This window comes from Kryptolebias marmoratus, linkage group LG20 (assembly GCF_001649575.2).
Source record: "Kryptolebias marmoratus isolate JLee-2015 linkage group LG20, ASM164957v2, whole genome shotgun sequence".
Taxonomy (NCBI): Eukaryota; Metazoa; Chordata; class Actinopteri; order Cyprinodontiformes; family Rivulidae; genus Kryptolebias; species Kryptolebias marmoratus.
In genome coordinates this window covers 9,501,981-9,515,871 of record NC_051449.1, presented here as the reverse complement: position 1 = coordinate 9,515,871, position 13,891 = coordinate 9,501,981, and the positions used below count along the sequence as shown (strand labels likewise).

The following is a 13,891-nucleotide window of genomic DNA, read 5'->3' as shown; positions in this document are numbered from 1 at the left end:
GGAAAAAAAAGTGAAAACTAAAGAGTCTTAGCTCCTCAAACAGGCTTTATTATATAAAAGAAATTCTCGATAAAACACTTCCAGATCAAACGCAAGATGTAACTGTTCTGTGAAGGAGAGAGACTGTTACGCCACAACACTACAAAAAAGAAAAAAAAAATACATGAAGTGACAAAAATCTGCTAACACAAGCTTAGAAGCCAAGCAAACCTATTTCCAGTTTTAACCGATCGCGTCTGTGGTGGCAAGGAGCAAATGAGTACTTGTGACAAAAAAGAAAGAAACAAAACAATTATCAGGCAAACAACAATGCAGTATACATTTGCAAAAAAGCAGACTAATCCTCTGTAAGAATAACATGTTTTTTTTTTTCTTTTTACAAACACTTCACATTTTAGATTTACTCAAGAGGGGGGAAAATTTGTCGCATTTATAACTAAAGTGAAGGGATAACATGGGATGGATCACTCAGTCGCTAACATCCATGTCCTCCTCGTGGTGGTCGTCAGCGCCGTTAACCTTGGCTTGCTTTCTGAGCCGTGACGTGCCGTTTCCTTCCACTGACTGAGGAGACAAAGCGGAGTCGTCAGAATCTTTCCTTCCTTCTCGTTCCTTCTCGCTGTCGTACCCTTGTTCTTCTTCATCGTAATCTCTGGTGATCTGTAGAGGAAAACCACTCGCTTGTATCTTTTTTTTTTTTTTTTTAGGCACGCAGTAGAACTCATCAAAACAGTGGTGTCCTTGGGGGAGTTCAGAATAATAAGTAAAACAAAACGAACCTTAATGTCCCCTTTATCGCCATCCGATTTCCGTTCACGCTCCCTTTCTTTGTCCTTATTCTTCTTCTTCTTGCTGGTGGAGCGCTCCCGTTCCTCGCGAACGCGCTCCTTCTCGCCCCTGCGGTCCCTGTCTCGTTCTTTATCCCTCTTCTTTTCCTTCTTGTGTCTGCGGAGGATGGAGAGGAAACCAAGTGTAAACATGCTGACTAAAGAATTGTTTTAAGTTTTCAAAAAAAAAGTACAGGTCCAGTCATGTAGAGAAAACTGATGTGAGGAGGCGCCGTTTCGCCCACCTTCGGGGAGATGGAGATGCGGGGCTTCTCCTTTTAGGAGATTTCTTAGGAGATCGGCTGCCGGTGCGGCTTCTCCTGCGTCTACTGCAGAGCAGAACAGGATAAACAAACAAGATGTTAGAACTAGTGACTGTGAGATTAGAGTTTTAGGCTTGTACACAACATTTGCATCATGTTTGCATGTCCAGTGATGGACTGCAGGCCCAAAGTTGATGCGCCAAAAATGTTTCTGCTAGAGGCAATCATATCAAGGGGAATGTTTTTAGCATTGAAAAAAAAAAGCCTAATTCTTCACATAACTGTGCTAAAACTAGTATAGCTTTCAAACATGAATCCAATTCTGTGTGGTTCTAAAAAGCTTTAAATTTTGATATGGGAAGGTTTGAGCCTTGCTCACCGGCTCATGCTGCGTGACCTTCTGGCTGTGCTGTAGCTTTTTGGTGGTGTTTTGGATCTTCTTCTCCCCGCGTTGTCCTTCTTCCTTTCCCTGTAGATAAATAAATGCACAAATATATGATAGGCTGTAAAGCTGGTGCTGTCAGACAGAAGGCACATGGAGAAGTTTCTGCACCTGGATCTGCTTCGAGATCGCCTGCTTCTGTCTCTGGAGTGGGTGTGTCTCCTGCGGGGGCTTTTGGAGCGCCTTCTGTTTCTTGAGTTTGACCTGTGCCTTGATCTGCTCCTGGTTCGCCTGCGACTGCACATTCAAAGAATTTAACTTGCAGGTCAACACACACGCAAATAAGGTCAACATCTCAGCTGTTCCAACTACAGTGTTACCTGTGTCGCGAGCGGGACCTGGATCTCCTCCTTCTGGACCTGGAGCGGGATCGAGAATGCTTCTTTTTGCTGTCTTTATCTGCAAAATATCCAAAAACAGGCTCAACTTTGGCTCTTTAATTACACAATAATGCTTGCTTCACAAATCTTTTTTAACTGGATGAAATTTTGTCAAGGTAAATTTAAAATAGGGAAATAAAGGAACCTCAATAATGACAAATTCAATGACACAGTCATGAGAAAACAAGACTATTTTGACCTCAAAAGTAAAAAATTGTTGAATAGAAGTCTGAGTACACTCACGTCCAGGTTCGATTGCGGCAGAAATGAGCGACTGAGCCTCTCTGACTCTCTTCATGGCCTCCTCGATCTCTTTGTTAGATGCGTCAGCCTTCAGACTTGCACTCAGGTTCAAACCAGCAGCCAAAGGATTCAATCTGAAAAAAAGGAATATTAATTACTCAGTCGCTAAAGACACAAAATTAGCTCCCTATAACAAACGTAACACATCTTTGCAATAGCTTACTTTGGATCTGTCATCATCTTCAATAACTGATCAGCAGCCTGGGAGGAGAAAAGAGAAATAGATGGTCCGAAAGTCAGTTACAATGAAACTATGCATCAACGTATATTAGAAATCTAATACATGTATTTAGTGTTAGTGCTTATGAAAAGCCCCCACCTGAGGGTTCATGTTGGGTCCTCCGAATCCAAACGCTGCCATTGGATCTATATTTGGACCACCAAAGGGGTTTGGTCCAAGCTATAGTTAAATAAATGTAGAGCAGTTAAATTACATCCAACCAAGTCACACAATGACAGGAATAACATTCACTAGCTGATGCAGTAGTCTGTCATGATTACATTTTGTAATAAACTGAGTTTAAAGTCTTACAGTTGGGTTGGGGAGGGGATTCGGTGTTGGAAGAAGGCCTCCACCTGGCAAAATTCCTGCAACAGCATTTGCTGGAGCCAAAAGGGACAAAGCTTTAGCCTCATCTGGAATAGATCCTACAGAAAAATACAAAACATGCATTAGGAGTGAATGCCTAATCATACATATAATTCAAAGATGTTTTGGAAAAAAAAAAAAAAAGAAAAGTCTTCTCACTGCATTTCTTCAATTTAGGTTCAACAAAAAGGTCACCTTACAGATCAGAGTTCCTTTAATTCAACAACAACTATTGCTGGAATACATCACACTATTCCAATGAACACTGCCAAGAATATATCACCTGAATGTGTTTTTTAAGTCATGAACCAAACGTTAGCAAGCACATCGGCTTCTCCAGTTGGGTGTGCCCTCAATTTTCATTTAGATGTTTACTGAAACAAGCGACTCACGCTGGCGGCTTCGCTACTAAAAGCACACAGAGAAAAATCGAGATACACACAACAGAGAGAATTTTAAAGGATTTGGCAGCAACACTAAACAAGCTGAGTGTCTACTTACCAAAAACACATTTCAGAGGGTTAAGTAGTTACGATAAATGAGAAAATTCAGGGTAGGTAGCGTGCCTGCTGTACATCATTAGCTTAAAATCCTTACCTCGCGCTTCGTCAATTAACCACATTTGAAGAGGGGATGACGGGTCGTTTAAATTTTGCTACCAGTTTTTTTTTTTGAAACACCATCTTTGTGACATATTCAGCACCTTTAGTAGGGATGGGCAAACTGACCGTCAATATAAAAAAAGATAAATCTTTTACTTTTACCCTCACCTGATAGTAACCAAAGTCACCCAGGCTATAACCCTAAAGATGTTAAATAACATTTATATCTCTATTACCTTCTCTGATGTTTTTTAGTTTTTAGAATAGTGTTTTAAGCCTCCATTTCTAATAAACTTTTTTGTTGTTGTTATCCTGACACATTTCTAACTATACAGCACTGAATTGTTAAAGTACAATAAATATGCACAGTGAAAAGCACAAATGGTTGTCTTGGTATTCAAAAAATGGTCAAATTATTCCTGGTAGCTTCAAATAGTAGTTTTGCTTAAAATGCCCATCTCTAACCTCAAGTTTTGCACTTTTTTTGTTGTTTGTTTCTGTTTTTTTTTTTTTTAATGGCGTACATTACCGAGCACTTCATAATCATCACTCTCAACCCATTCCCAGTACTTATTTACAAAATGAGATGACCTAAATGTAGACACACAACAGAGACAACATTTAAATACAAGAGCACAGTGGAGAGAGAAATTGCTGCAGGACACAAAACTGTTGGATGGTATTTTCAGCAGGGTCTGGTATACAGGACTGGCTGTACCAGGAAAAAGAACTGTAAAACACAACAACAAAAAAAAGAAGACCACTGTTAAAGAAAATATTGCACCAACATTGTCTTGTCCAGAGTTATCTCTGGATCATTTATGACAAGAAGGTTTACAATCAGTTCATCTACCATAGCAGGCATCAAGTAAATGATGTGTTACCTGACATGTGAGGGCCAGGTTCGGCTCAAACTTAACAGCAATTCTTTTTTTGTAAAGGTATAAGGTGTGTGCTACGATGGTTTTAACCATCTGTCTGTAGAAAACCTTGTCACCAGACCCAAATGACTAACGCCTTTTCAAAAATAATGTGACCCAACCTTTTAAACAAGAATTAAACTGAATATTCTTCTTCAATGCCAACAAATCCCACGAAAGGACCGAATGAACGTGTCTCCCAGTATACATTTTTGGTTTTGCTGAAACTTTTGGACTACAAAAGATGACTTTACAAAAGCCTCCGCAATCTTAGTTTCTATCCAGTGGTTATTCAAACAGAACTAAAAACTATTAAATTAGTACCACTGATACTATTTTTGTTGACTGTTCTGACACATCTGGTATCCTGGCGAGTATTTACGACAGGAAGGTGGTCTCTGTGGCTCTGACAAACTATCAACTGGCTTACATAAAAAACAAAACATGCATTTAGTAGTTTGTTGGGTTTTTTTGTCTTCACAGGACTTGTTGACATTAAAAGAATATTCGCCTTGGTGCCAAACAGCACGTATGAGTTTAAACACACCGCGCTGTAAGCAGCGTTTTTAGTTATACCACTCATATGCAACCTGTGTACTCTGAACCACTTAAACAACAAGGATATACAAATTTAAAAAAAAGGGAAAGGAAAAAGTCCAGGCAGAGACAGAATAAAAGACAAAAGAGAGGGAGTGGGGTGGGGGGCTTGAATGCTTGCTGGCCTTTGTAAATGTCTACAATTCCCTGTTGGCAGGCAGACGACCACTTTCAGCCATCAACGAGGGGGCTGCTTTTGCCTTCTTCACTACAAAAATCACACACACACACATACACACACACACACAAATAACAAAGAGAGGTTTAACAGTGGGTAGTCCAATATGGGAAAATATGCGAATGATAATGTGTTCATCAAACTTTGCTTAAAAACCTTTAGGGTGTCTGCAGCGCCCACTGCTGGAGAATGTTTACCTCATAGTGTGTAAAGCAGACTTTGTTGTTCTGCGATTTAGATCACGCAGCTCTATATTTAATTTTGGGTCGTGGCAAGAAAAAAAAAACTTGATAAGCCAAAGAAGTAAAACACACAACACAATGACAATTGTATCGTGGTTCTGCCACAGGACAGAAAATCTGATATTTAAGCAGTCTGCCTTATACACTTAACTAGATGGAATGGCAATGCCAGGTTAGATCAAACTATCATAAACTTAGTGTAAAAACAGACCAAAGTGAGCTGACATGTGCAGATGGATTTTTCTTTTTTTTCTGGTTGCATACAGTGCCACAATTCACTGGTCATGTCATTCAGTCAAGAAGTAGCACAAACACACGGGCTTAATAATGAGACAAACCTTCGGCAAACGGGACCACGATCAGGGCTCTGTCCACGAACACAGTGTTAGTCAGATGCTGAGACACCCCCACAGACTCCGGCTCCTGGAACTTCACAAAGCACACCCGCGACGTCACCGGCATAGGAGAGTCACTGCGGAGAAAGAGTAAAAAATCAAAATCAAAGAAAATGTTATAGAATTGCACATAAATACAGTCAGACGTTTAGGATAAAAGTTGGGATGAAACATTTTATTCAACCATAAACTGGATATTGAAATTCAGAACCTAAGCTGCACAGATCAATATGAATATTAAGAATTATCTACACCTTATTAATAATTGTTTTTAAAAGACGTGCTGAAATGATAATTTTCTGATAGAAACGTGTGCAACATTCCAGTTTTGTTTATATGGTGTAAACGAAAGCATTTAGAAAGAGAAAAAAAAGGCCAAAAAGGTTAACTTATAAGTGAGCAGAGTTGTGATTTCCCTCTTCCACGTTTGAATGCTGCAGGTTTTATCATTACGATAAATTCTCCCTTAGCTCCAAGAAACACTGGCATGCATTTTTTATGTAACTTTTAAGCATCCTCTCATGTTAAAAAAGGTGAAAAATAATCATTTTAGCCACTTATATTTGACCTGAGACTGATAGTAACTAAACAATCCGTAAGCAACACCAAGTTGACGTTCAGTCAAGCTAAGGCTAGCCGCGAATCGCGTTAGCACAGGCCTACGTTTTAGTTGCACAAATAAAGCCTGATTTTAAACAGGAAAAGCTCGTCGTTGCATTATCATTACGGTCAAATAAGCAAATAGGCATCCATTTAGTGTACTCACTCGGGTGGAAACAGCTTTAGCTCTTCGATGGTTCCCAGAAAACCGAACAATGTTCTCATCTGCTCCGACGTTGTGCTCGGCGACACATTGGTCACCTGGACCACCCTCGTTGTGTAACTCATTTTTCGACACAAGTACCGTTTTTACAGAACGACGAAACAGTCCACGGTTATTGTTAGACGATAGTAGCAACAATCCGCAAATGATTTAACAAGCTTCTACGCGTATAATGGGCGAAACAAATGTTAGGCTTCGACTAAAGAAACAAACGACAATTGAACCTCGCCGCCATGTTGGGTAAATCTCGAATGAAGTGCGCATGCGCGGAGCTGAACGGCGTTAAAGTAAAGGAGAAATACCAGAAAACAAGGTCTATTTTTATTTATTTTTTTTTTTGAATGTTTAAAACTAGATTTATGTAATCGATCGAAGCAAACAGAATAAGTTATGTTAACCAGCGTGGGCAACAATAATGTAACGCTGACTTGCGATTAATGACCAACAGAGGTCGCCCTGTTTCCTCTCAGGTGACATAAAAAAGGTGACGTCAAGCAAGCCCCCTGATTACTGCTGTCATCAACCTCTGTGCTGTTTCTTTCTCCTCTTTGATTGCTCATTGTGTGACTTGATCTGTTCACTGGCAAAGGTAGGATTGAAAGAAAAATACATCCGCCTCAGTAGATGTCAGCCCCATCTATTTCAGTGTTCACTCCCTGTATGTGTATACATCTGCTAATGATTGGCGCATTTCCAACAATAACTGGGTATTGCTCATACATCTATGTAACATTTTTCTTATTAAAGGGACAATCAAAGTGTGGCATTTGTAAATTTATTTAAAGAGTTGTATAAGAACCTATAATCTCCATGACAAATGAACACATGTGAGACCAGGAAGAAAGCTTGTTAGGGAACATTGCATTGGTATTGGGGTTGTTGTTTTTTTCAAACTGCATAAATAGCATTGCCCCAGAGTATTTAAAATGAATGGCATGTAGGCTGTTGCGTGTAAACCACATCACAAAACTGCCTCTGAAGAAACTCTTTCTCCCAATAGTGTCCCCCCCCCCACACACACACACACACAGCAGAAACAATGCAGAGTCTGTCTTCAGGCTAATCCTTACACCTGGATTATTGTGGCACAACCAAAGTCAGGCATTTTTATTTTTTTTAAAAACAAAGTACAACAGTCCACGTTTGAACTCATATCAGTGACTGTAATTTATAACTGGCTAATGGTATGAACTATCTCTGCTACAGCTATAGTACATTAGATATTACCTCACACCTCCTTATAGTATAAACATCTACTTTTTCATCTAAAATAAGGTGTTTCATGAAGATATATATATATATATATATATATATATATATATATGGCTAGTTTCTTATTTAAGATTTTAGTTTCCTCTAAGTCTTTTTAATAATTGTAAGTTACAAATATACTCACTTGGTTTCAGGATGTAGTGGATTTATGCTTTGCTAGTACAGTTGGGGGGGATCACATGCACCATTGCAACACTTTTGCCAAGCACTGTTATTTGCGGTACATATTTTCCTCAACAAATCCGGTTACGGAGGGGCAGCCTCCGAGTCACTGAGCAGGGGATATTGACACAATGGGATTCTTGTTCTTGGTGGGACGTGATTGGCCAGGAGAAGGATTTCCAGAGCTGTGATTGTGACGGCCGTCAGACAAATAAAAACCTCCAGATCACTGGCAGACCAGAGGCTTCCAGTTTAAAGGTGGCAAAAGGTTTGCTTTGTGTGTAACAACAACAAAGAAGGAAACATGGTCAGCCGGTGAGTTCCAGATGCGGGGGAATATCGTGTATTAACAAGAGAGGTCAAGTTTGCTTTCTAAGTGTCTGATTTTTCAGTATTTGTAACACAACATGTGTTTTTAAAGGTTGTCTCGTAAGTTTTTGACATTGATTTGAATTGTCATTGTGTCTGCTCCACATAAATCACCTGTAACTTCTGAGATTTCATCAACTTGAATGAACCTGCTCTCACCAGTGTCTACATCAGTGACCTTATTTTTTGATAACAGGTTTGAACACCCTGCTGGTACCTACAAAAAGATTTTTGAGACGTGCGAGGAGCTCGCTGAGCCTCTGCCAACAACAATCACAGGTTTGTTTGCAGCTTTCAACTGAAATAAGACAAAGTCTTTGACATTATTATGCAGATTGCTTTGTTCGGGAAGATTACTTGTCTATAGTCTTTTGCAATGTTTTGGTTTTTTTTGTCTGATTTATTCAATAAAACGTTACTTGTGTTTATCCTGCAGGTAGGATTCCTTCATATTTGAAAGGAAGTCTTCTCCGTTTGGGACCTGGACTTTTTGAGGTTGGAGATGAACCCTTTTACCACCTGTTTGATGGGCAGGCCCTCATGCACAAGTTTGACTTCAAGAACGGCCAGGTCACTTACTACAGGAAGTAAGACTCTGAGGAGAGTTCCTCCCTGTTATACTGTTTTCAGTCTATTTGTAGGATTCACAATAATCACGGTCAACCTGCAGAAATCTGAAATGTCTGATTAACAAATCTTTAAATGTGGAATGGCTTTTCTAACCAAGCCTAAATCACAGATGTAAAAATGCAATGAAATTTAAATTATAATTTTCAGCGTCAAAATTTGGTTCTTTGAGGACAGAATCATAAAGTACTGAATGATGAAGAGCAACCATTTACAGGTTTGCCAAGACAGACGCATATGTACGAGCCATTACAGAGAAGCGTGTGGTGATCACTGAGTTCGGTACTTTTGCGTACCCGGATCCCTGCAAAAACATCTTCTCCAGGTTGGTTAAATATGCAGAATTTTCCTTAGTGTTATCAGAACTGTCAAATCATTTTATGTTCATGGTTGTCCTTAAGTTTAGATAATTGTTGTTGTTTCTCTTTGTTTTCAGGTTTTTCTCGTACTTCAAAGGAGTTGAGGTCACAGACAACTGCCTGGTGAATGTCTACCCTATAGGAGAGGATTTCTATGCCGTAACAGAGACCAACTACATCACTAAAGTCAATCCTGATACTTTAGAGACCCTGAAGAAGGTATTTCAACACAACAGTAGATCTTTAAGGAAGTAAAAGCAGATCCAACCAGTTTGCATTCCGCGCAGGTTGACATGTGCAACTACATCAACATCAATGGAATCACAGCTCACCCTCATATTGAACAAGACGGCACTGTATTTAACATCGGAAACTGCATGGGAAAAGGTGCAACACTGGCCTACAACATCGTCAGGATTCCTCCTACGCAGAAAGGTTTGGATCGATGGTGCAATAAACGAACAAAAGCTGAAATTTGAGGACTCCAGACTCCTGTTAATTCTTCGCCACAAGACAGGCTGGCATTAAAGTCTGCCACATAAAAATTGTTCAAGCTTTAAATTGTACTTACTGTTTCCAAAAGCACAAACTATTGAAGCTGAATGAGCGTCTATAATAGAAACTCTTGATGTGAAATACAGCAGGACATTTGACTCAAAATATGCTACATTGTGTCCTCTTAATGAAGAAAATAAGGCTCAAGCGCAAAACTATAAATCCGTTATAACTTGAAAATGAAATTGCACTACATGGGTGCTTCAATTTGTGTATTTTAGTGTAAAAATCATTTAGGTCTAATGAGTTGGAACAAGATGATACTGTCGCACAGTAAGGATTAAGATGATTTAAAATATTATCATCACTTTCAATAAAACAAAAAGGAGAAACTTGTTGTTTTTTACAGTGTTTCAAAGCAATCACAGTTACCCAATTAAAATATTAACCTTCCTTAGATAAATCCGACCCCATTGAGAAGTCCAAAGTGGTGGTTCAGTTTCCCAGTGCTGAGAGGTTCAAGCCTTCCTATGTGCACAGGTGTGTGGTTTTTTTTTTTTGTGTTAGTCTTTTCTAAGTTTTGTTGCATAAAGTATGAGTTCCTAAAATGCTTTTCCCCCTATTTTAGTTTTGGCATGTCGGAGAACTACTTTGTCTTTGTGGAAACCCCAGTGAAAATCAACCTGCTCAAGTTTCTGAGTGCCTGGAGCATCCGAGGTTCCAACTACATGGACTGCTTCGAGTCCAACGAGAGCCAAGGAGTAAGAAATTTGAGTAGATTTAAACTTTTGCAGCATGTTTTTTTATCAGCTTTCCTCACAAAGTTCTATATCTATTTTATTGTATATTTATAGACTAATTTCCACATTGCCAAGAAAGACCCAGGAGAATACATTGACCTGAAGTTCAAAGGAGCAGCAATTGGCATGTTCCACCACATCAACACATATGAGGACCAAGGATTTATTGTTGTTGACCTGTGTGCATGGAAAGGGTAAGAACCTGGGGTTTACACTTTTTTTCACCTTCATCTCGTTCACAAATTTGTTGGATGCAGATCATTTATAATTTCTTTCCTGCAGCTTCGAGTTTGTGTACAACTACCTCTGGTTGGCCAACCTGAGGGCCAACTGGGAGGAGGTGAAGAAAGCAGCCATGATGGCGCCCCAGCCGGAGGTGCGCAGATACGTCATCCCCTTGGACGTCCACAAGGTGAGCTGCCTGTGCTCCTCATCGGAGATAAGTGTCACAAAAGAGAAAAGACTTGTGGTCTTTTAACCTCTCCCGTTATATTTTGGATGTGACGCAGGAGGAGCAGGGGAAGAATCTCGTGAGTCTGCCGTACACCACGGCCACCGCTGTGATGCACGCCGACGGGATGATCTGGCTGGAGCCTGAGGTGCTGTTCTCCGGACCTCGCCAAGGTGCCAGCACACATTTATTAGGACACATAAGGGTATTTTATGAAGGGGAATCGTCATTGCGTAATATTTCATTGTTTTCTTTTTCAGCCTTTGAGTTTCCTCAGATTAACTACAAGGGCTACGGAGGGAAGAACTACACATACGCCTACGGCCTGGGCCTCAACCATTTCATCCCAGACAGGGTACAGGAGAAAATCCACAGAATGTTGGCAAACATGTGTCTTTGTTGACTTGCTCTCTAATTCCTGCGCAGATCTGCAAGCTGAACGTGAAGACCAAGGAGACTTGGGTATGGCAGGAGCCTGAATCGTATCCCTCAGAGCCCCTGTTTGTGCAGACTCCTGATGGAGTCGACGAGGACGATGGTAAGTCAGTCAGTCAGCAGCAATTAAAGCAGAAAAAAGGAATCAGGTGACCTGTTTTATTGTCAGTTCTTTGAAAGTCAAGGGTACCGTTAAAACCTAGTCTGTTGACGACTGTTTCCACAGGAGTCCTCCTCACCATCGTGGCGGCTCCTGGTTCCCAGAGACCGGCTTATCTCCTCATCCTCAACGCCAAGGATCTGTCCGAAATCGCCAGGGCAGAAGTGGAGTGCTCCATTCCTGTCACCTTTCACGGGATGTACAAACCATAACATTTGAGCGTTGTCAACCACTGCTCAGTATTAAAAAGATGATAAATAAAGATAAAACTATGCCAGCAAAATCACGTTTGTTTTAGAGAGAAAATTCTTGTGTTTTCATTTGAACCAAATGTAACTTAAGTGCTTTCTGAGCCACAGTTTTATGGATTTGTTCACATTGTGTCATAAAACCAGCGTGTGGTTACAAAACTAAATGTTTCAATACTAATAAACTCTTGCGTTCTGTTAAACATGTTCATTTGCTGCTTACTAGTCAGCAGCATGGAAAATTATCCTTAATAATAATAAAAAAAATATTTATATTTCTAACAATGCACTGATTTCCTGCCATTTCCTGAGACACAATGATTGTTTTTTTCTCATAGCTTTTTAAAATAAGTTGATACTTCTCTTGACAAATGGTCACACTTGAACCAGGGGCCTCTCCACGTGAGTCCTCAGTGTGCTGCCCAGAGTTATCAAAGTCTGATCTGAAGTGAAAGCTCCCAGATCTCACAACACTGCAAAGCTGATTAACTGTTCGCCTGTAATCTGGGAGGGAAAAGAAGAAAACAAAAGGGGCTCTTTTTTGGGGCGCATTAAGACTGATGAATGTTTCTTTCCCTATGGAAACAGCTGAAGTGACTGAAAGTTGGTCAACAATGGCACCATTCACAGAAGATGGAGAAGTCTGACACTTTTCATGTACTGGAATGTATTTATGCCCAGATTTGTAAAGTATTCAGATTGAATATGAATATATCTGAAAAACTACTGGAGTAAACTCGTTCAAACTGCACAATTTGATACAATTCAGGATAACATTTTTAGTTTGCAATGAATACCTTTACTGGTGACATGACTAATCATAGAAATTCTCAACAATACACTCTTCAGTCTTACTGAGCCAAATGCTGCAAACTGAGAGGATATTGCTTCAAAATACAAATGTATGATGACTTAAATTGTACCACAAATGGCAACTCTAATGTCTTTTAGGTAATATATATATATATATATATATATATATATATATATATATATATATGGTATCAGTCAAATACACTTCCTGAGGGCAGGAAGTTGAAACAGGAAACAGGCAGGCATTGAAGGCAGAAAGTCAGCATTTCGTGATGTTTCTAGTTTATGACAGGCGGTTCAAAAAACTTGATCTTTATTTTGTCAATTAGCATTTTTTCTGTTATACATCACAGTATGTTGCACACTGCTGCTTTAAAAGACAATGTTTTCTGTGAAAGAGTATAATAATTTGAAATACACTATTAGCTGATTACAATCTTTGACTTTCTTAAAGAAAACTGTGAAACCTCAGTTCATTCAGCAACAAACTTATGTCGGTTCTTAATGGGTTTTTTGTTTAGTTTGGCTTTAACTTTAACATATTACCAAAAAACCTTGTTTCTTCATTTATAATACCATTGCATAGCAATTTCTTTTGATCTGCTTTACCTTAAGACTTTTTTTTTGTTTTTGAAACATTTTTAAAGTATCTTATGTAAGTAAAAAGTCCTTTTATGAATAAACATGGCAAAACAGTTTATATGTATGGTATAGTGCACATTTCATTGTTCCTATATATACTGTAAATAAAAACAGTTTTAATATTTGCATTTATATTTTTAAGTCTGAGAGTTAATCATTTATGTAAAAATGAAGAATATGGTTTTCTACTCCCTTTGAGTTCTATAAACTTCAATAACTTCATACATTCATTTCTAATCCAATGTGACGATAAAAAGTACACAACTGTATGACGACCCAGTTCCATAAAACCCCGGTTCAGCACATAAAACGATGACTTTATGCACTGAAACATGCATTTAAAAAGGCAGGAGCATTCACAGGTTTCTTCCACACAAGCAGGAGAAACATTAATGATTACCAATATGTTATTGACTCACTTTGGTGCACATGAAACGAGGAGGCCTGATTATAAAGTCACGCTTTCTGCTCCACTGCCAGATTTAAGGATTGCATTA

The 13,891-nt window shown here is 39.3% G+C and overlaps 2 protein-coding genes across 7 annotated transcripts; one reads left to right on the top strand and one right to left on the bottom strand.

The window, feature by feature from the left end:
- Window positions 1-27: 27 nt before the first annotated feature.
- Window positions 28-6,818, bottom strand: LOC108241696 (serine/arginine-rich splicing factor 11-like). 6 transcript variants are annotated; one of them, XM_017426048.3, is made up of 12 exons: window positions 6,505-6,818; window positions 5,682-5,815; window positions 2,748-2,863; window positions 2,535-2,615; window positions 2,379-2,416; window positions 2,156-2,289; window positions 1,853-1,931; window positions 1,644-1,769; window positions 1,470-1,559; window positions 1,073-1,156; window positions 780-945; window positions 28-660 (listed from the first exon to the last, which is right to left on the bottom strand). In XM_017426048.3, exons 1-12 carry the CDS (start codon window positions 6,624-6,626, stop codon window positions 469-471), a joined length of 1,362 nt encoding a protein of 453 aa, XP_017281537.1. In that variant the 5' UTR covers window positions 6,627-6,818; the 3' UTR covers window positions 28-468. The 6 variants fall into 6 exon arrangements, with proteins under 6 accessions (XP_017281537.1, XP_017281539.1, XP_037837994.1 ...); XM_017426050.3 differs by having other exon boundaries at window positions 28-564; XM_037982066.1 differs by lacking the exon at window positions 6,505-6,818 and adding an exon at window positions 3,088-3,212.
- Window positions 6,819-8,151: 1,333 nt separating this feature from the next.
- On the top strand, window positions 8,152-11,977 carry rpe65a (retinoid isomerohydrolase RPE65 a). Its single transcript, XM_017426063.3, has 14 exons — window positions 8,152-8,310; window positions 8,561-8,643; window positions 8,801-8,951; window positions 9,209-9,316; window positions 9,428-9,569; window positions 9,638-9,785; window positions 10,304-10,385; window positions 10,474-10,606; window positions 10,700-10,839; window positions 10,928-11,057; window positions 11,155-11,269; window positions 11,357-11,451; window positions 11,523-11,634; window positions 11,758-11,977. Exons 1-14 carry the CDS (start codon window positions 8,300-8,302, stop codon window positions 11,901-11,903), a joined length of 1,596 nt encoding a protein of 531 aa, XP_017281552.1. The 5' UTR covers window positions 8,152-8,299; the 3' UTR covers window positions 11,904-11,977.
- The last annotated feature ends 1,914 nt before the right edge of the window (window positions 11,978-13,891 follow it).